Below are 21,827 nucleotides of genomic sequence, written 5' to 3'. Positions count from 1 at the left end.
TCTGACAGCTAATTGCCACCAAATGTCCCAGCTCCCCTGCAGGGGCCCTGTCAGCTATCCATGTCTGTCACCTCCCTTCTGCTGCTGCTTCTTCTGGCCTAACCTTGCAGATGGGTTGTTCACGGGACTTGGCTGTCAGAAAACGCTTCACACAAAAAGGGATTCATTGCTTCATCCCTGTGACCAGGTTCACCATGGGGTCACACATCACACATTAACAGCAACACAAGGCAGGGAACAGGGGCAGAGCGGGAGGACCGAAAGATGTAAGACTGATCCCTTCAGTGGCATCAATTCCTTAGGTGAGCTTGGGCAGACCTCACACCCTACAGCCAAATGAAACAAGTAATTCATCCCATGTAAGGGCCTCAGAGACAATATATTACACAGAAGTACTACACTGCTTAAGCTCCTCATTTAAGCGACTAAAATTACAAGGGATACATTTGGCCTCCGTTCAAATTCCTGAATTTCCAAGTTTTTCAGCTGAGCAGACAGACTGTTCTGTAAACTAAAGGCACGTTAGGAAAAACCCCGTATCGAAGAATCCCCAGTTCCATGCTGCTATCAGACTAGCCTGTGGAACTCAGATAAGACTTGCCTGAGTAAAACAAGAGTGTGACCGTGAATTAATTGGTTTTATTTATCTTTTGATAAACTGTAATACACCATGTTAAGTTGTTTTCCTAAAAGTCTATCTAATAATCCCTTTTTTACTTCCAGTGATTTTGGATTTGTGGGTTGTTGTGGAATTTTTATTTTTTTTTAAGTATCTATTTGGGCTCATAATCTTTAAAAATAAAATAAAATAAAAATATCATCCAGCTGTACGGTTGCTATACAGAGATCCAAAGAGTCATGAGAAACCCAGTTACAGTAGCAGCAGGCTAAGCTGGTTATTTGACAAAGTATAGCATATTTTTATTATTCCTTTTATAACTTCCCTCTCACAGAACTCTCCATCTTTTCAGTTAGCAACTCTATAAAATTATTTTGCGTTATTGTAGAAGTATGCAAGAGAAATGTTCTGAACTGCTCTTATAGTTCTGGGAGAACTATTCTTCTCCTTTGCACATTTCAATTAAATATCAAAATGAAAATTACATTAAGTTTTCTTTTCTTTTTTTTCAACCAAAAGGAATCTAGTTAATTCCAGTCATGCTACTCAACTTCACCTAGTATAAATAACTCATGAAAAACCCAAAGGTGTTTTACGGACATATTATGCAACCATTTCCTATAGATTGTTAACGGTGGTATAATACAGGTTTGGGGAGAAAACGAAGTCTGAGAAATACATTCCACCCTGCATTAGAATGCATTCACTATTAAGTATTCCACGCCACTTAATTAAAAAGTTTGTTCAACGTCTCAGAAAGAATTCATGTCACAGAGAAGCTCTGAGAAAGTAAAGCATAATAACGTAGCAATTTAGTTTTGTAGCTGAGTAGTATTATAAGGTAGATCCTCACACATATTTGCACACTTTATCTTCCTTGGGACACAGCACATGTGAGGGGAAGAGGGTGTGTAAGGGGAGATATGTGAGATGTCTAATTTGCATTACATTTATATGCAAAATTCATTTTTAGAGCTTCCAGAGTTTCTTATGGAGACTGAAGCTTCCCTTGTGCAAGGATACTGGCAGCTCATAGTAGCTCCAACAATTGATCACAAATTGCTGCTTCCCATAACAATTGCATTTTTAAAAAACAGAATCAACACTTGCCTCTCTCAGAGAAAAGGATACATAATAGATTTATCACCTCCGTATTGTCCCTTTTCTAGTCATTTTGGTGGTTTTGGCATATTTTAAGAAAGAACAATTTGAAGCTGAACAATCTCAATTAAAATACACAGAGTAACAAATACTTGTAGATTCCTCCCTAAAGCTTTCCAATCTGTTACATGAAGTATAATATTGTACTGGTTCTAGACTAATGAACCAGTCAGCATTCAGTTCACAGAAAAAAAACTACACACCATACACTAAGGCCTGCTGTACTGTGCTGTCTGTCCTTAATTCCAATTTAAACATCTAAGCTGCAGTACAACGCTGTTCAATGAGATATTTTCCCATAGAAACGTACAGATTTTCATTTAGTATAAAATTCAAGAATAGCTACTTTTAAGATGCATTTGATACTGTTTTAAATCTATTCAACAGAGTTAGTTTAACATACTAAAAGGTTTCTCCTGCACAGACGACGGAATGCAAAGCAAGGGCACACCATACATAGACATACTGCTTTGTAGGCTCAAAATGCCTGCAGCACCAGTATGCTCTTAACATTTAGTAGAAGTTTACCTTATCCCAATAGCAAGTCAAATCCTGCACATGAAGAATGACATTCTCATTACTACCATGCAGCTGTGGCTTGAAGTGTGAGACTTCATCAAGTATCAGGAAGTTCTGCAATAAAAGAAAAGGTCAGGGTTCTGATGTGAAACTGGGAATGAGAAAGGAAGCCAAGCACATGTTTTTGTAAGCAGCATACAAAATGTTACTGATGAAAAAATAAACACATAGATCAAGGAATTTCAAAGCAATGCAAAAACCATTCAAACAATGCACATCTAACCAGCTAACTATCCCAGGGATCACCCAGAAGTACAGATTTCATAGCATAACAGTACTATGGAATTCTACCAGCAACCTGCTCAATAACAAAAAAATCCTGAAGCACAAAGAACTTAAAAATAAATCCTTATAAACCTTAAAATTGTTTGATTCCCCCTTCCCACAAAGAAGAGATGAAACCCTAGTGCAATCTTGTCATTCCCCTGTTTTGATGATGAAGGCTTATTTCATTTTCGTTTCCCTTAAAAGAATACTGAGGGCACCATAACAGGGACACCACTGTCTCTATTAAGCATTCTTCCAGCGACAAGAAGTCACTGAAACTCTCCTCCTATTAAAATCCAGGGTATTAACAGAAAAAAAATCCTTACTGTTCTGTTGCATTTTTCCTACTGTACTTGTAAAATATATTCCAGTTAGGGTTCGTTTCCTTCAACTTGCATTATCACAGAATGGTTTGGGCTTAAAGACCACCCAGCTCCAATCCCCTGCCATGAGGGGGGCACCTACCACTAGTCCAGGTTGCCCAAATGTGTGCTCTATACTACAGCCACACTTCCAGCACACTTTGCCTGATGATGCTAGATTACAAATAGCTCGAACACATTTAGAAAGGAAAGAGGCAAGTTCTAGAGAAAATTTTCATGGATAACAGTTACTACAAGTTTACGATAAAAAGCAGAACAATTCCAACATGATTTGAATCACAGACCATGAAGACCTAAAACAGGCCTTTATCAGACCATATTTTCAGAAAAGCCGAGAGTAGTTAACAAGCACCGAACAGCCTGCAGACATGAGAGTAATGCTGAAGACTTTTGGAAGTCAGTAACTATGAGGAAACAGAACAAAGCTGACAAAGGGGACATGAACAGCACTGTAACGTGTTAGCAGGCACAAGGGACCTTGCTCAAAATTCACCTGGTATCACTTAAGAGACCTGCAAGCAGTCAAGCATTTTCATGCAGTCCCCAAACTCAATGCACATCCACATCTCCACCAAATGGCAAAGCAAGTCTGAACTCTGTGGCCAGGTGAGCATTGCTGAGCCCTGTTTTAGACAGGCAGGTGCAAATTGATGTGCGGAAGAGAGGACTCGGGAGAAGAAGGTGGTAGTCACGGAAAGAAATTCCAGACAGCCTATATCTCCAATGAGGCACATGGCCTTTGAAGTGTGATTTGGATTTAGATGATGGATGAAACATCAGGGAGTTATTAGCAAGGAATCGTTCTCTTGTTTCAGCTTTTACCAGGAATTTCTCTTCTAGCAGTAGTATTCATATCAGGTATAAATTCTAGCTAGCCGTTTAATTCAAAAATGCTACAGTAACACATATGGAAGGCTTCAAATAAAAATAGTACAAATCAAGAAAAGAATTATATGGCTAACATCAGGAATTTAACATAGCAGGGGGTGGGAACAGAAATCAACACTAGAAATAAAATTTTCAAAAGCAGTAAAATAACTTAAGCTTTAAACACTGTTCAAGTTTTCTTAAAACATTCTTCCATTTTTTTTAGTATTGAATTGTCTACCATGCAGAGAAAAATAAAATTGCTAGCATCCAGAGGATGCTGAGAAACAAACATTAGCTTGAGATAGTATTGTGTCCTTGAGAAAAAAACAACTATCTTTTTTACCCAGATGAAGTTTATCCTCTTTTCACAGTCTCTACCAAAATAACCCTTTGAAAAACAACTGCTCTCACTTTGTTTCACAAGGGGACCTTGAGGCAATTGCTTCATCCTAAAATAGTGGGTGAGCTTCAAGAATAGATGCAGACATTGCTGTGTAGCTAAGGTGAGGGGAGAAGACAGCTCAGAGGAAAAAAAAATAAAAGTAAATACGATAATATTCTTCATTTCCTGTATCTGTATGCATCAACATGGAGGAAAGGCTACTGATTCCCCTCTAATTGTGCTTCATTCTCACACAAAGCATGGTATCTCCTGCTTCCAGGTCTCCATCTGAGCATATTTTAAGATCAGCACTGAAACCTCACTTGCTCTTGTTCAAGGGTTCAAAAATCCACCTTCTTCAAAAATACATTATTTTCAGTTTTGTGCAAATACACCTAGCCATCAGCTTTATACTTTTTCCCTACATTTTCTACTCTCTCTTCCTCTCTCTAATTCATAATCGTGAGTGCAGGGGAGTTGGAGCCAGCTGCTAGGAGCAAAATCTTGTGACCCGCAGGATATACTGGAAACTGAGACAGGAGAAAAAGGGAACAGACTGACACTGCCTCTGCTCAAGAGCCATTCTCCTGTTCCTAAGGCATCTTTTTCAGCCTTCCATCCACGTTTCTCAACCTGCACAGCTTGAATGATCTTTTGAAAGGGCACTGCCCTGGAGCTGAACACAGGCTACGTGAAAGTATTGAAAAGACAGCATGCACCATCCAGCATCCCAAGCACTTCTCTCCCCTCCCGCAATTTAGTTGAAGCAGTAATAATAAATGTTACTGCCTACATTTCACCATGGTGGTGATTTTCACACATTAGGCTTTTCTAATTCCATTTGCATCAACTTTTACAAAATGCTTCTCTGAAGAGCAAAGGTTACCTGTTTAATGTATGTGTTACGTGTAGGCTTAGTACAATCAGAAATTTATCAACAACAACAACAAAAGATTTATTATACTCAGACACATGGAAAAGAAAACAGGACATTTTTAGATACTTTCATCGATAAATGGCATAGTGACACTCTGCAAAACCACAGGTACAGCATTTCTGCTTACTCCATTCTAGACAAGATTAACTTTTTTTCCCAAAAAAATTAAGTTCTAAAATAGTAATTCTGTATTTCAATAGCTTGATGACTTGGGACTTCTTAAGTCTTAAATTTAAAACACGTTTTGCATTTAAATGTTTCACTCTTGTAGTTTATGCTAAAGTACGAGTACATACAGCAAACATTACAGTTTTATTCAAAACACCACACTAAACACAGAAAAAAAAAAACAACAAAAAAACCACGAAGTCCTTCTGCCAAAAACAGCAGCATGTTCATCCTTACTGAGCCTTCCCTCCAGTTTTGAAAGCATCTACAGGGCAGCAGTGAGGGCTCGCACCTCCCCTCCACAGCTGACAGGGTAGTGCAGTGCACATGGAATATGAATCCTGCATCTCCCACCTGCTGTTTTTGCCATCCATATTTCCTGACTTACAACTCCCAATTCCAACATATTTGCACACACGATCCTCTTACTTCAAAAACATCTACAATGCCTCACTGCACTTACTTTTCTCCTACATTTCACCTCGCTCTAGAGCACACTTCATGGGTTTTTGCAAGTTTACACAGGACCACATTCAGTTGCAAAAGAGGTTATTTCAGTAAAAATCTGAAACTCTGCAAAACTAAAATAAAGCTGCATTTTCTGGATAAAACAACGTTAAAATAAGAGAACAAATACAAATAACCATACCTTGATTCGTCGTATGCTAACCACTGCCTCGGATACTCTCTCAACAGCCGCAGGGAAGAACAGAGTTACTGTCAGTCTTACTGCACCATACAGGGACACTGCAACGAACACCCGGCTCGCAGAGATAATGTTGCCAAGTAGTACATATGCCATGAAAGTCATGAACACCGTTATTTTGCTTGCCACGAAGAAAGAGGCTAAGTTCAGTCCTCGAAGGTAGGAGCTTTTCATAACCATGGCAATCTCCTTCCTAAAAAAATGCAAAATATAAACATTCGCATCAATCCCTCTCATCACAGATGCCCTCAACAATAGGATGAGGGAGACCCCACTCTCAAGATTACACTTTTATGTCCTTTCTTTCCCTTGCACCACCCCAACTTGCATGCGAAGAACTGTACTCAAAAGTAACTGTAAAGAAAGCATAGCATATGGCAAATAATAAATGATAATTTAAAAGGCTCAGGAATTGACGAAAACAAAAATTTAAGGTATTTAATATCTTGATAGCTCCTAGGGAAAAAAAAAAAGTATTCTTCAGGGACAGAAAATCAAAATACTCTTTTCCTGTTTTGCTCAAACTAGCATTTTAATTCCAATTCTAATCTTTCGACTCTTTCTAGATGGTGTACAAGAGCAAAGAGGAAAAAAAACTTCTGTATAACAGCCAAGTATCCAGCAGTTCCTTATCCTTCCAATATAAAAATCCAACAGAGTTCAGTCACAAGCTTTTGCTAACATGAATACATACTCTGCAACCTGTGAAACAGGTCGACTTCCAAAACATTAGGAGTTCACCTGTGGCTCAAGCATTTACCGCTACTCAGTTGCTGTTCCTCAAGCTGGATCACAGGATTTGCTGTACTTCCTTTGACCTCAGCCTAAATCCTTCCTGATTTGGACCCTGCGCCTGGCTTCCACTGCTCTGGGAGTTGTGGTTTGTAATTCAGAAAATACAGGTCTGTGAGACCAGCTGTTCTGCCAACCATTTCCTCAGCTAACTAGTACCTGATGTACGGCACAGACACAGAAAACCCCCTGCAGCAACTGATAAAGCTGCTGATGCATATGTTTTCTATTTCCACTTTAGTTATACTCCAGCTTCCCCTTCTATATGACTCAAGTCCAATCCTCAAAACGTTACTGCACTATCTACAATGTGGCTGCCTTCAGGTTTAACTTCTTATTAAAATAATAGGTTTTCTTTACCAAGAGAGCCATAACAATTTGCTCCTTCCCCACATAGTCTAATTTTACCTGAATTGACACAGAATTTTACTAAAAAAAATAAATCACATTTTCTCTTCACATATATTCTGGCAATTCTTAGGGAAAATCTTAATCACTTTGATTACCTTCCACCTGGAATTATACACAAAGATTAGAAAGTCAAGTTATGATTATAGCAGTTGAAGTACTGTCGGTTCTCCCTTACGGAGAGAAGGATGCATGATGTACTACTAGAAAACTAGTTAAGCAACTTTCACACTATACTTGCCAAATTGGCTGAATTGACAGACTTTCAAAGGATTTCAAAGGCATTTTTTCAGCTTAAGGGCTCGCAATCTCTGATCTCTTCCAGAGTACGGTGAAAGAACATTTGTACGTAAACTATTTGAATTGGGTCTAATTCAATTACTTCTACAATCCTGGATGAAACTCTTTTCCCACTCTCTAATAGTCCTTAATAATCCTCTCGCTATCTGTGGATAATCACCGAGCCCTTTGTGCTATTCTCTGTAAGTATCAGATAATTACAGCCCACCCATAGGCCGTATATGATATACTACACTGTCTTACGGCACCAAGTTGTATCAAAGGCAACTAATATGGACAGCCACAGGTGAAAACAACAACTGAGGAGTTCAGATGTCATCTTAACAACTACCAAGGGCCACTGTGGAAATACCGGGCAATAATCACGTGGATGAATTTAAGACTGCTAACAGTTTTCCACAGTGCGCTGAAAGAAACAAAAGAGGGCTCGAGACGTGCTTTGGTAGAGCTCATTTCTCTCCGTCATTAAATAGGAAACCTCTAATCCTAATGAGACATTGACTTTCATAATATGAATACTCCCACTGAAGTAGCTTTCAATAAACAAATATACTCTCTGGCTCCAAGCAAGACAGGGAAGCCTTCAAGCAATCAAGAGTATTCACTCAGCAGAGGATCCTATATATACTGAAGAAGAAGAAAGAGCATTCTGTGCCTGGGAATAAATGTCTCAGGGAACGTTAGCAAGTCTGCAAACCTGCACACGTATGTAAAGGAAAAAAAATCAATTAAAAAAAAGGAACTCCAAATAAGTTAATAATAAACAAATGAAATCACAGAATCCATGGCAGGATACCAACTCATATGTTGGAGAAAGACTTAACATGAAAACTAAGTGATAGGAAATACACACCTGAACTCCTGTCAAGTAAAAGAATAAATAGCTTTGAAAAACAAGTTTACAAGTAGCTTTTATCCAGATTCTGACAGACCTCTAAAATGAAATGACTCCAGAGTCAGTTGGCCTTGCCAGCTGAACAACTAGAGAGCTTCTGAGCTGCTTTCATTCTGCCCTCCACACTTTTCAGATGGTTTGAGCAATACTTCAAAATGCAGAAAGTGGAGTAGTATCTGAGGATGCTATTCACATAGGACATAAAGTCAGATTACACGTATTTCTCTGAAGAGAGAAATACTTATTGATTCCTTTCCATTTGTTTAGAGGACTGTGAGGATCTTCAGCTACGACTATTTTATTTATCAGTTGCTGTTCTTAATCAGAAATGTAAAAGGAAACATTAAAAACACATTTTATAAATATCAAAGGATTTTTTCTTCTTCTGTCCCCTTAGGATATATTTTCATTCCTTCACTCTTGCTATAGAAAGTTTAAAAGACCAAAAAAGTTCAAGGAAACTTCTCTCCACAGCACAGAATAATGCATTTATTGGCATGTAAAAAATGTAAACAGATATAGATCATAAACCAAGCTGTATTTTTCCAGGATTACCTTCTCAAACCACTCACAAGTTCCGCAAATGATTTTTCCCAAGCATACATCTTTATTATCTTCATGCCACTTATGACTTCGTTCATGGTTCTAATCCTGACATCTGTAAATGCAGCTGTCTTGCTTCTGTAAATAGCAGAAAACAAAAATTCTCAGATTCTCAAAAGAAGAGACGCTATTTATAATCACATAATGCACTCATATTTAATTAAGTTTTTGCTCTTACTTCTAGAGGGTTCACATAACCACAATTCCATTAAAGAACCTTCCTAAAACAGTATCTTACAGATGACACGCAGCAGACAGATTTAATACATCTATCAGTATTCCTGGCATTCTCTATCCTCAGGGAACTGTCAGCTGATTCATTGTTCAGAATACTATGTCAGTTTGCAGCAACACATGGTATTCCTTAAACAACGTATTTTTGTATTAAAAAACACAATAATAAAACTGCCAAATACTAAATTTAGAACTAAATGAAAATTGAAAAAGTATTTTTTTTTAAATATTGTCATTTTCAAATTTCAAACTTATTCTCAAAAGGCTATCTTGATTTAGTTAAAGAAATTGGCCTTGGCTTGTGTCTTTTTAAGGTTAATTCTGCTTGAAGTAAAGACTACTTAGTAAGAGAGCACGAGCTATAATTTAGGAGAAAAAAACTATCTAGATTTGTTAAGTAAAGAAATACTATTTAAGTGCAATTGCAAAAAATTGCAATTAATGCTGAATTCAATATATCTATTCTAATCTCACATTATGTTTGCACTGATAAACAAACTAGAATATATATATAATTAAATAACAAAGTCACAGTATTAATTAGGAAAAAGCATTGAAAGTTAGAAGCCATGTAATAAATGCATAAACCATGCTAATAAACCATATTACAATTCTGAATTCATTCATGTAGATAAACATACTTAGCACATAATGAGCTATCATAAGCTTTTTTTTTTTTAATAAAACTCTTTTTTTTTCTGCTAAATTATTTGTATCTAATGAAACTTGGAGACCATACTAAAAAAGAAAAAATTAGCAAGCTCTTTCGAATGGCTTGCTTGGTTTTGTCAGTTTAATTTGTCCCCCATAAAGTTTCTCCGGTGCTCTGGAAAAGATAGCCACAATCAAAGCACGTCAGAAGAAAGTTTAAAATGATAAGCAGTCACCTGAAATTCTAACTTCTCAGCACCACTGATCTACAAATGTTGGGATGGCTAAATCAAAATATTAAGAAATATTCGTATAAGAAAACTGATAAGAAATAATGGAAATTAGTCCTAATATAATCAAGGCGTCTTGCTATGACTGAGGAAGATCAGTTACCCTAACCCAACCTTACTGGCATGGAACTAGAGTATCTTTTCTAAGATCTTTTTCTCCTCTTCTGATCATGTTTGACATGACTGTTCCACGTATTTTTCCTTAAAAAAAAATAAAGAGCTTTAAATGAGAGCATTACAATTGCATGGCAAAGCACGCTAAGAGTTGAGTTCTTCTGAATATATAAAAAAAGGGTCTTCAATCCAACACTCGAACTATTTCTCAAATAATATAGCATGTCATGTGTATTTTGTACAACATCTGGTACTTGTGGAGGTAAAAGGAATACTGTATCATACCGTGTATACGGTACAGGATACTACAGGATACAGGATATTGGATCTATTTGTACAAACTCCTACAGCTAATGGAAGAAGCATCCGTATCATAAACTGGTGTGGACATGTGTTTATAATACCAGGTCACAAGTGCATTGCTGAATAACAGCACAAATTAGCTGCCATGCTGAGTGTGCCTGGATTTTAGCAAAAGCTTTAATCCTTAAATCACTTTTTCACAGAGTGATTTCTTAAATCCACGCAGATTCCCAGCAATTGTCATGTGAACATACAAATCATTACAAAGCTGGAATCCATTTCAGTTTTTCCATTAACTCCTTCTGCTCAGTGGGCATTTGTATTTCAAAAAGATACAAAGATCTGTGCACACATATGCAAGCAAATGCATATCCAGTTAACAAATTATTTCCCTTGCTCTGCATCCAATAAAGTGGCTGTAAATAAATGGGGAAAATCCCAAAGAATGTTACATTGCCACTGGCTAACTTTTAGAATACATACCTTATAGAAGAGATTTTTGCCACTTGTTGTTTGACCCTGGGCAAGTCCCTTAATCTCTTTGTGCCTCAGTTTCCCATCTGTAAAATCGGGATAATAATGCTTACCACTTTGGAAGAGCACTTTGAACACCACTGATAAGGCACTCTTTAGGTGCTAAGTATTTTAATTGTTGACATAAAACTAAAAAAAAAACAAAACAAACCAAAAAAAGTGAAGTAGTTTTATACATATGCATGCATAGCAAATATACAGTGAAAATGCATATGTAAGAATATATTGAAACTGTTCTACAAACAGGTTTTATCATAAAAAATAAGAATTTGATGGAGAACACCGAATGACTCATTATTTGAGAAATAGCATGTGAGCATAGTAATTGAAGACAGTGATTACAAACAGAGGGAAATCTGTGAGTTGGTCTAATTTTGTAATTCTCAGTTCTCACTTCATACCTAGCCATGCAATGGCAACGCCAGTCTCAATACTTCTGGGAAACCTGTCTTAAAATACAACTTGAAAACAAACAAAGAAACAAACAAAAAAAACCTTACAGTAACTCACTAAGAAGTTTTACTTATCTGAAGAGCTAGAAGAAACCCACTCACCCTGAACAGAAAAGCAACAAAGATGCATAAAACTACAAAGCATATGAGTACCTGGTAAAGGAACATAAAAATATTTCCATGTAGATGCAAAAGGCTTTTCTAAAGTCAGGATGCAAGTAGAACATGATTAATTATACAAGAGAAGGAAATTTAAGAAGCCACAACATTGAAGATAATTCAATATTCCAACCTGAGTTAAGTCGTTTTTTAAGGGGAAGTTACGGAAAAATCAATTAAATTTTCCTGACAATGGAAAACTACTGCAGACTCATTTTATATATATCCACAATCTGGAACCTTGTAGCTAGAAACCTCATAGCTGGCACTGAAAACATTGCCATAATTCTGTTCTTCCTTCCTCTCAGTTCCTTCTCCTTTCTCCTCTCTGCATCTTTGCCTTGGAGGAGAGAAAGCAAGATCTTTAAACACAAAACTTTCAGAGCTTTCCACTGCAACTCTTGTATCATCCCAGTACGTCAAACTTAAGGCAGGACTGACATATTGCCTTTGTAGTAACTGCTCCTTAAGCATCAATGCAGGAAGGCAGAATTCTAGGAGTTATGCAATTCTATGCCAAAAACCTACAAGGTAGATGCTAAAAAGCTACAAGGCAGCTACAGAAATAGCCCAACTCTTTAATACACTGGATGGGTAACAAGTGCCAGGTATTATCAGCATCTCTGGAGGAAAGTCCACTCCAAGTCCCTACACAGGGCTTCAGAAATTTCACATTAGTAACTATGAAAAACATTGACAGAAATAAAAGACAAAGCGCAAAACCTCACCAAATGGAAGCTGATCTCTGAGCTGTAAGATAACTCCATCTAGTCCTCAGCCAATCCAGTAGGCACATTTTCAAACCCAGGCCAGAAAATACCTACAATCCAACACATGCAACCTTACCTTAGGGAAGAAAAAAGCCTCCCGATGCAGGTTTGTATAGGAAGAAGAATAATCAGAACTGCCATTCCTGCGAGACATGATGGGCCTATTTCCATCCAGAGAAGTACTGTTACTGCTACAGCTTGAATTGGTCCAGCCCACAGGAAGTGCAAGAAAATTGTTACCTAGGCAAATACATGAGAAAACAAAAATCAGCTTTCAGTCTTAGCTGAAACATTAAATCCCGGTAACACGAAGCTGAGAAGGCACCTTTGCCTGCAGCAGGTGCTGAGGCATTCACTCAGAAGACCTGGTGGAAATTTTGAACCAGACTGACAGATTTGGTCTACATGGAGATGCCTCAGCTCCAGAAAGTAAGCAAATTACCACATTGACCTTCTCGTATCTACACGCACCAAATTTCTTTGAGCTCAGGAAAACAGCATGAAAGTATTAAATGGGCAAAAAGGAATGTTTTAAGTGAGTATTTCCTTTCCTATGATATTTGAGAAACAACGACAAGAAATGTTCGTAAGAAACACTTTATCATCAGCTGTAGACAAAAGCTCAAAACCCACTCACAACTTCTGCGGTTTCAGACCCTTGTAAAAATCTGTAAAAGATCTGTAAAAATTCTTACCTGATCAAATTTGTTCACGTCATTTGATAGAAGATTTACTATTTGGCCAGTGGTAGTTTTTGCCATAGCTACGTTACTGAGACGAAGTGCCTAAAAAATGCGAAACAGTCTCAAATTGTCACAGCTTATACAGCACAGCACACTGATACTTAGAAGACTCAATACACAAATACAACTCTGGGGCAGAAGGTTTTGCCTGAGAGTATCTGGGCACCATCAAAAAACCTTAGATAATGTGTTGGTTTGGTTAACATTCTGAACAAAGTCCTGAAGAAGGACATATTAAAAGACCTAGACAAGGAATGCAATAAATGCCATAAAAAACACTACCTTCACTTTTTCTGAAGTGAATAAAAGTGTGAAAATACCGACACAGCGAGTTATTAAAACTAAACAAAAGAGCTCGTAACTTTTCATTTACATTGCTCTCCCACCCACATTATGAACAACAGCACAAAATTTGAACAGAAAACTCTACCCGAAGACCAAATTAAAATCAGGACAATGTTTGGCCACTCAAATAATTCTGTTTGAAGCAAGATTCCTGACCACTGCTTAATAACACTGCAAGCTGTCTTCCGTCTTTGTAAATCAGTTAATGTCCCTTTACAAAGTGTAAGCATTTCCCTTGTTAATAGCTCTTGTAAAATCCTAAAATTTCTGGATTGTATTAAATGAAGCACGTGTTATGAAAGGCCACAATAATAAATAAATACCAAACAGCTTCATAGGCTGATAAATAGGTTAATCAGTAGAAAATAGTATACGATTTAACAATATCCCCAAAAATATCTTATTTACAAATATGCAGTCTGAGCGTTACTGCAGAGATCCAAACTGAGATAGCTCAAAGATGTAGATCACTGCCTGCTTCCTTCTACACCTGCTACTAAGAAAACACAGCTTTGCAGTACAGTGAAATAACAAATGAAATGTGCTTCACATATTCCTGGAACAGGAATAGTTCACTCCTCAAAAACATTTAGCCTTTTGTCGTGGCACACTTCTACTTTCCCTTTCCACTCCCCATGTTTTTAACTATGGCTTTGATCATAACACTTCCAAATTCACTCTGAACGTAAGGAGTACAGCTGAAGATTAATTAAAGCTAACACTTTTTAAAAAAGCAGCTGTAAATTGAATTTACATTTTATTTTATGTTTGCCAATTTTCTGTTTTCAGCACACAGATCTGCTTCATTTTGTAAAGTTTACATATGGATGTGTTTCCCAGCAAGCAACCTTTCTCAAAGACAACAGGCTTTAATTATATGAACTAATGAGAGTTGTTTGTACTCTTTAAGTCTTAGTTTAAACTCTATTCTTTCTTTCAGATGTAACTGTGCAGGCCCAATGTCAATTTTTTAACCATTCTTTCCCTTCTGCACTCCCATCTCAGTGTTTTTATCTCTCCCTGCCCTAAATTGTTAGGAAAAGGGGAAAAAGTGAACATACAAAAGAATACGATAACTATTCAGTCAAATAACTCCTGACACCTTTCTGGTTGCTTCCTGTCTCAACTACCTTACAGCTTAAGCTGCTTTAGTGTTTATTCTGAACGTAGAAGAACTTGTACAATTTCAGTCTTCAAAAAAGTAATCAGCCTTCCATACACAGTCTTTGCTTTTAAAACACAAAATTGAGACATGCAACAGATTCTATTTTCATCTCTTCCCATGTGCATCACCACTGTTTCTCACTGATGACAAAATATCTTGGAGTTTGAATAAGGGCTTTTTGCAAATAAAATTTTAACTTTCTAGGAAACAAAAAAAGGGTATAAAAGTTAAGAATGACTAGCATCTGAAGTTCTGCATTAAGGATGCTCTCTCATCCATCCTACTCATCCTTGCAAATCCAGTATCCTATTTACAACAGCAATTAATGGTCACCACAAAAGTGCTGGCAAATTAGCATCCAGATTTTATTCAAAAGGATTTAGGAGGATAAAGAGAACGTATGACGTATCTATAAACCTCAGATAATGAAGACAACCAATTAGTAAGGTTTATCAATGTTCTGCCCGACCTCAGTCTTCACCCTCAGGAGTAAACGTTTATGAGATGAGGGGAGATTAATTTTCCATTTAATCACATCTCTCGAAATAAGGGTGCACATTATGAACACTTCTTTTCCAAGCTTCTAGGCTTCTAAGCTAATATCAACACTGCAACAAACAACACCGCTATGTACATATTTCACGAATTTCAAACTGTGTTGCGATAATCAGTTTAGTAAATTAATACCTTAGAGATATGTTTATGTACAAGAAAGCAGTGTGCCATGTTAGAGCTGAGTTCCCAGAGGTTAATTTCCAAGGTATCAGAAGAGGGAGGAGAATAAATACGTGCATGAAAAACAATCACCGCTTCCAGTGGGGCCGTTTTTACCCTCCCCACTTCACTGTTCTGCCCAAAAACTTCACATGACCTGCAGAAGCAGTCTAAGGGTTAGGTGGATGGCACCTATGTTTAGTGGCTAAAATAACATGGATTTTTTACATTCTAAATAAGCTTTACACTCCTGATCCTTCACTTAAACTTCTTTGCTGAGGCAAGCACTGGCAGGTCACTATCCCAGTAGCGCTAAAGCTGGAAGACAGGACGTGTTGTTCCCTTCCAGCATCCCCAGCAGGGACTTCTTGCTTAGAAGTGGAGACAGCCTCAGTGGCTTGGATGCTGCCAGCAGAGGGAAGAGGACATTTACAAATGGCTTGCGTGCTCCCTAGAGCACACCAAGGCCAGCATTTCATCCTGGATGTTGATCAACTCCTTCTCGTAGGGTAATATCCATAACTTCTGTTCCACTCAGCAGCCTCGGCCCCTTCTGTAGTGGAGGACAGCTATTTCTTGATCAGGGCATACAGGCAGGAAACAATACCACAGCTTACTGAACACAAGTACTTTCTCATACTTTACTGGCTTTACTGCAGGAATACAGTGCTCCCACAGCAAAACCAGTGAATGGTAATAAAAAAGCTCTTCCCTGTCTTACTTCTGAATTATTCTTCCCCCATTTTTCCTTCTTTCTTCCCTCTCAGGTAAGAGGGATGCTAAAGGGACCTGCCTGTGAAGAAGCATCCCCTGCAGCCTGGAGGGGGCAGCAGCAGTACTGCGTCTCACTGAACCGATCACAAGCACGCAGAGAGGAAGAAATCCCCCTAACCTGCGAAGTGGGCAGTTGATAAGCTCTGCAGCACTGCAGAATATAAATGAATCACACCACTGATTACAAGGGCGAGAAGATCAAACAGTGAAGCAATTCCCTGGCAACTAAGAGTGCTAAAGCAGATGGTGACAGCCAGGCACAAAGTCCTTCATGGGGAAGACACCGGAGGGCTGAGTGACTGCCAGCAGGAAGCAGGCAGGAGCCAGCATCTTCTGGTCCTTCTGCCGTAGGCTGGCCACCTCCTGCTGCTCCAGCAATGGCAGGGCCTCTCTCCTGCAGCACTAGCAGGTCAAAAATCAGCAGTTCCTCCTCGGCTTTAGGGCTAGTGTAATTTACCACCTTCACTACGAGGACTGAAGTGGTCATTCAGACACGGTATTAATGAAGAAGGAGCAGGAAAGCACGAGTTCATTTAAGACCAATGTATACTCACACCTGTTACATTTCTACAAACGAGTAATTTCAATGGAATTGAAGGAACAAATATAACAAACATATTTTTAGCCTTCTACCTCAAACGAAATAGCTGTCAAATGCCAAATGTTTGCTTACCTTCCGATAAATCATATGACACATAGCTACCCTCAGCTTCATGCCAGCCCGCTGTACGTGATAGAAGTATAAGTGGTGCATTATAGCGAGAATAAGTGTGCACACAGACAGAGCAGCTGCGTAGCAATATGCAAAATTCAAAGCTACCTCATCTGAGGGATCGTAGTTTTCAAAATAATTAATAATTTTTCCCAAAAATATTGGTTGAACTATTTTGAGGGTTTCCTAAAAGAGAAAGAAAGGAAAGAAGTATGAACAATTTCATATCATAACATGCTACCCAACTTGGTGCCTGGACAAATAAGAGTCAAGTTACTACTGCAAGTCGTACCCCGTAGTATTTTGTCTTTTTTAAGCTCCAGACCGTCAGGCCAATTTTTATGAACATGATATCCAAAACAAAAATGTTCCACATTAAAATTTAGATGAATCTTTAAAAAGAACTCTCTCGATTACCAATAAAAACTTTGATGCTATTAAACTTACATGAATATACACTACAGTAGCATTTTTAAAGATGACACGTTGTGTCCTTTACAACCACTTACACATAGCAAAAAAAAAAAAAAACAAAACTTTTTCTACAGGATATCCCACTCAGACACATAAAATCCAGCCAAGCATTACGAAGCAAGTCAGATGGCTTGTAATGTCTCAGAAATATTGCACTGAAATCAGTTCTCTGTTCCAAGTCCATAATCCTGCCGTTACAAATCCCTTATTCAGTTTCAAAGAGCTGCAGCTCTGTTTTACTTTTGAGAGAGTATACAAACGCTATGGATTCTCCAAACAGCCCAGCATCAAATCACTGCTGTGGATCACACAATCTCGAGAGGCCAAATTGCACACCGCTGTTAGCTAAGAAATGTGTTGTGTCACATTTTACACCACTTACCTCAATCATTGTGAAAATTCCAAAAACTAAATAGGATTTCCAGTAACAAAGAATAATCGCTTTTGTTAAATGGGGTGTTTTTCCTCTCTTTTTTGCTTTTTGCACCTCTTTATCCCAGTACCTGACAAATAAAAGGTAAACATGCTGGAGGACAGAAGTAAAACCATAAGGCAATTACCTGGAATAAAACAGTTTCAGACTTGCAGCAAGATTGCCATGATCACCTTTATACTCCACATTCCTTAGGAAATTAACAAGATAACAGGTAGTCATGTTTTCTCGTCCACATAAACACATTGCATTTAGTATTACAGGCCTATTTGTTCTCCTATAATTGCAAACAATTTGCCACTGTTGACTACTACTGCCTTTGATATATTTGCAGCTGATGAACCCTTTCTTTCTTTATTCTCCCCTCAGCTCAAACGGCCAGTCTTCTTCGTTAAGAGCCTGTCATTGTATGATCTCCAGACTAAGGACTGAACAGGGGCACCATGGAGTACTTATAGGTTCTTGCTATAAGCTCTGCATGTCCCCAGAATGGTTGTGGTGCACAACCCTTTCTTGTCTCTATCACGTGCGTCCAGGAGGATGAGCAGATAAGGCACCAGAGCAAGAGGAGCAATCTGTAGCAGTTTACTCACTTCACACTCCCCACGGCTCTCTGAAAGCAAGGATTTTAACAGCGGAGTGGCAGAGACCTTTGTGTTACCGTGTGCCTACCCACAAGTAGGACACAATCTGTTCACAGTAAAATCAAAGACAGGAATAACAAGCATGACTGTTCAGTTACATATGAACAAGTATAACCAGAACCTAAGAAGACTTCTTAAAGCACGCTGTTGTCAGACAAGATGTTCCCCCTTGTTTCTGGAGGCTAAGTATTTTCTGCCGGGCTCTCTGACCTTGCTAGCTTGAGGGCTGAAATAAGTCTAAGGTATGAAAGCCAAACTTATTATTTTGCAACACGACACGCAAGTTTGAAGCATGCAGTACAGATAAGAAAACATAACTGATTCATTTTTTTACTGTCTTTTTTTGTTAGAAGGATTATAGTTATTGTCTAAATTCTTCACAATCAGAACTGAATCTGCGTAGGTTCTGTTTGCTGGCCAGAGAAAAAAGGCTGCTTCCTTCAGTGGCTATTTATGAAATTATATTCTTTGCTTCTTGGCCAAGCGCACTAAAGAATAAAAAAGAACAAATTTTTTTTGGCATGCTGTATTTTCTACCATTTCCTGACTCATGGAAAGTGTGTGCTTTTACTGTAAGAATCACTGGAAAGTGTTCGTCTTCCTCTACAGTGAACTCCTTGAACCGCTTCAAGACACGTCCCTGGAGTTTGGCAAAGATCTCCTGCTAGAAAGATGTTAAAAGCAGCATTCCTATGAGTTTATCACCATCCCTCTTTCTTCAGCCACCTCAGCCAGAGCAGAGTGATGTAAGAACTGGTCATAACCTTTAGTTTCTGGATTCTCTTTGCTCCTTGAGCAGTCTCTCGTCTCAACCAAACTATTAGGAAAGTTGATTTGTTTTACATCCTTCAGCACAAAGGCAAGGCCACATTTTTATTAATATAAAGGCCACCCTCTTCACTACAAGAGATCTCTTCTTCTAATGATATTTAACAGAAGATTGTTTGATGACCAAAAATCTCTATTGCAAGGTTCAAGATAATTTACATAAATTATTATTCTTGGGAGATATTTCACTATTAATAGAAAAGAGAGAGAGCCTCTTGGGTCCGTGATGACATGAACTAGTAAGCAGTCTACGAAAGGGTATTTTATTATAAAATAAAAACACTTCCTAGAAGCATGCTTTTAGATGTACATGACGTCCAAGGCATTTTATCCACTTTGCCACAAAGTGGTATATCTTCAACAGATATATGTTTATGTACACATATAGAAAGGGTACACAGTTCTCATTCCAGTTTGTTCTCCAGAACAACAAAAATATTTTTCCTCACTTTTATAAAGAGCAGTTTTTAAAGTCTTCATAGCTATTCTTCCAAAGACCAGAAGACTTGATTCATTTATTAAGGATTAGAGCAATAAGTTGATAAAAAATCTTCTTTTTCAAGCATTCTGCAAAGTGCCAAGACAAATTATAAATGATAATAATAGGAACAATCTAATGTCCCTTCATTATGTATGTAAAGAAATGAAAACACTTCCATAGTATAAGCTCTAAATGCTACTCCTAACTCTCCAGCATTTTTAACAGTAGACCTTGTTAAACTTTAGAACAGCCTCTTCAAATTTTAGGCCATGAATTAAACCTCACCTTTACCATCTGAAATACAATGAAATAGAACAACGACTCTCCTTACCACTGCAACTCCTCTCCCAGCTTCTCTGAGGAATCTTCTGGCAGCACTTTATACATATCATCTTCTTCAAGTTTCCGTTTGTGGCCAATAATAAATAAGGGATTCAACCACCTGTTTAAATGCAAATTATTAACAAACTGATCAGCAGACCAGAAGAGTAATATCTTCACATGTTAATTTCATTCTTTTACCCCTTTCTTCCCTTCTCTTCTTCAGCATCCCTCAACATCCTCACATTTTACCTCATTTGCCTTCACAAAACCTAAGAAGTCACCCCCATTTTACAAACGTGAAAGCAAGGTCCTAAAGTTATTCAGAGCCCACTATGCTCTACTTCCAGGCATCCAGGAGATGCATGGCAGAAAGAACAAAAGTGACAACACCGCCCATAAGATGGAGCAAAAGAGAATGACACCTGTGAAATATTCATGTCTTAATGGGAACAGGGCAGCTAGGGAAACTGCAGCTTGACACTTAGTTTGGATTTCTGAATATGTGATATTTAGTTTCCTAGAAAAAGTGTGAATTTTAGCTTTCATGCTTGTTCCCTTGAAGTATTTTCCAGGTAGGCAAACACAAACAGAACCAAGAGGTCAGGGATGGACCTGTTTTGGGAAAAAACACTTCTTGCACTCATGGCAAGATATTTATCTGATGTCGATTGCCTGTGAAAGTTCAGTTTCTGATGCCTAATTATTCCCTGACTTCACCAACACAATTTTTACAAGAGCACCTGGCGCAGTGTATGAAGTGTATTATTTTCTGGAAGGCATGCATGTGAGAATTCAAGGCTGTGATGGTTTACAATGAGGGCATTTATTTATTCCCAACCACAACAGTGGTTACGAATACTCATCAACTAGCTTTGCATTTCTTGCTCGGGCATGCTCCAATTTAATTTTGTACGCTGGCTTATGAGAAGTTTGTCGTTTAGCGTTAGAGAGGGTGCCGGGGTAGGATGAATGCTAGAAGAGGGGAACCAGAGAGTTTCTTCCAAGGCAGAAGGGTCACAACAACCTTCTTCACAGGCCCCATGGCACGACTGTATGAGACAAATGGGATCAATAATGTTTCTCCTTCGCTACTCAGCATGTTAGCGCACAGTATTCATGTGACTCATCCAAGGATTAAATCTCTATCCCTAAAGTACCATCTTTGATGCTTAACAGCCCTTTTTGAACTCTTGGAAGGAGTACTGAGGATCTGTATCATATGAGAGCTGCTAAGTCCTCAGCGCACGTTAAATGTACAATTAGGAATAGAACGTACTTGTCAGACAAGCCTGCTGCTTAGAGTGTATGGCCAACGCAGGATCAGGGCCCAAATCACTGCCACAACTTCTCTAAAGGTCCTGACCAAACTTCATGAAGATCCAGAGTTTCTGCCTGGTTTGACACAGATCTCTGCATCAAGACACATCAAATCTGGGGTTTGACACTGAGCGCCACTGAAAGAGCTCTTCTTTGGCCCCAGCTCCTGCTACCGACTACAGGTATGAAGAAAACATGAGGTAAACAACCTCAAGGTCATCACAACAGTTTCAGCCTGCTGGATGGGAGAGGCTTTATTTGCTCCAGGACAGCCACGGCAAACATCTGCAGATTTC

The 21,827-nt window shown here is 38.4% G+C and overlaps 1 protein-coding gene across 5 annotated transcripts in view; it reads right to left on the bottom strand.

Annotated features, from left to right (window-relative positions):
• ABCC4 (ATP binding cassette subfamily C member 4) overlaps positions 1 to 21,827 on the bottom strand; it is a 153,014-nt gene that overhangs the window by 120,562 nt on the left and 10,625 nt on the right. For 3 of the 5 annotated variants that reach the window (XM_035564875.1, XM_050716996.1, XM_035564876.2), the window contains exons 2-9: positions 20,222 to 20,332; positions 17,887 to 18,007; positions 16,992 to 17,216; positions 13,273 to 13,362; positions 12,654 to 12,817; positions 9,023 to 9,148; positions 6,016 to 6,265; positions 2,309 to 2,413 (exon numbers count right to left, since the gene is read on the bottom strand). In XM_035564875.1, the coding sequence (XP_035420768.1) occupies positions 2,309 to 2,413; positions 6,016 to 6,265; positions 9,023 to 9,148; positions 12,654 to 12,817; positions 13,273 to 13,362; positions 16,992 to 17,216; positions 17,887 to 18,007; positions 20,222 to 20,332 (1,192 nt within the window). Of the gene's footprint in view, positions 1 to 2,308; positions 2,414 to 6,015; positions 6,266 to 9,022; positions 9,149 to 12,653; positions 12,818 to 13,272; positions 13,363 to 16,991; positions 17,217 to 17,886; positions 18,008 to 18,064; positions 18,128 to 20,221; positions 20,333 to 21,827 lie in introns of all 5 variants that reach the window. The other 2 variants (XM_050716991.1, XM_035564878.2) reach the window with 2 other exon arrangements.

Source organism: Cygnus atratus, chromosome 1, assembly GCF_013377495.2.
Source record: "Cygnus atratus isolate AKBS03 ecotype Queensland, Australia chromosome 1, CAtr_DNAZoo_HiC_assembly, whole genome shotgun sequence".
Taxonomy (NCBI): Eukaryota; Metazoa; Chordata; class Aves; order Anseriformes; family Anatidae; genus Cygnus; species Cygnus atratus.
This window is presented reverse-complemented; position numbering and strand designations above follow the sequence as displayed.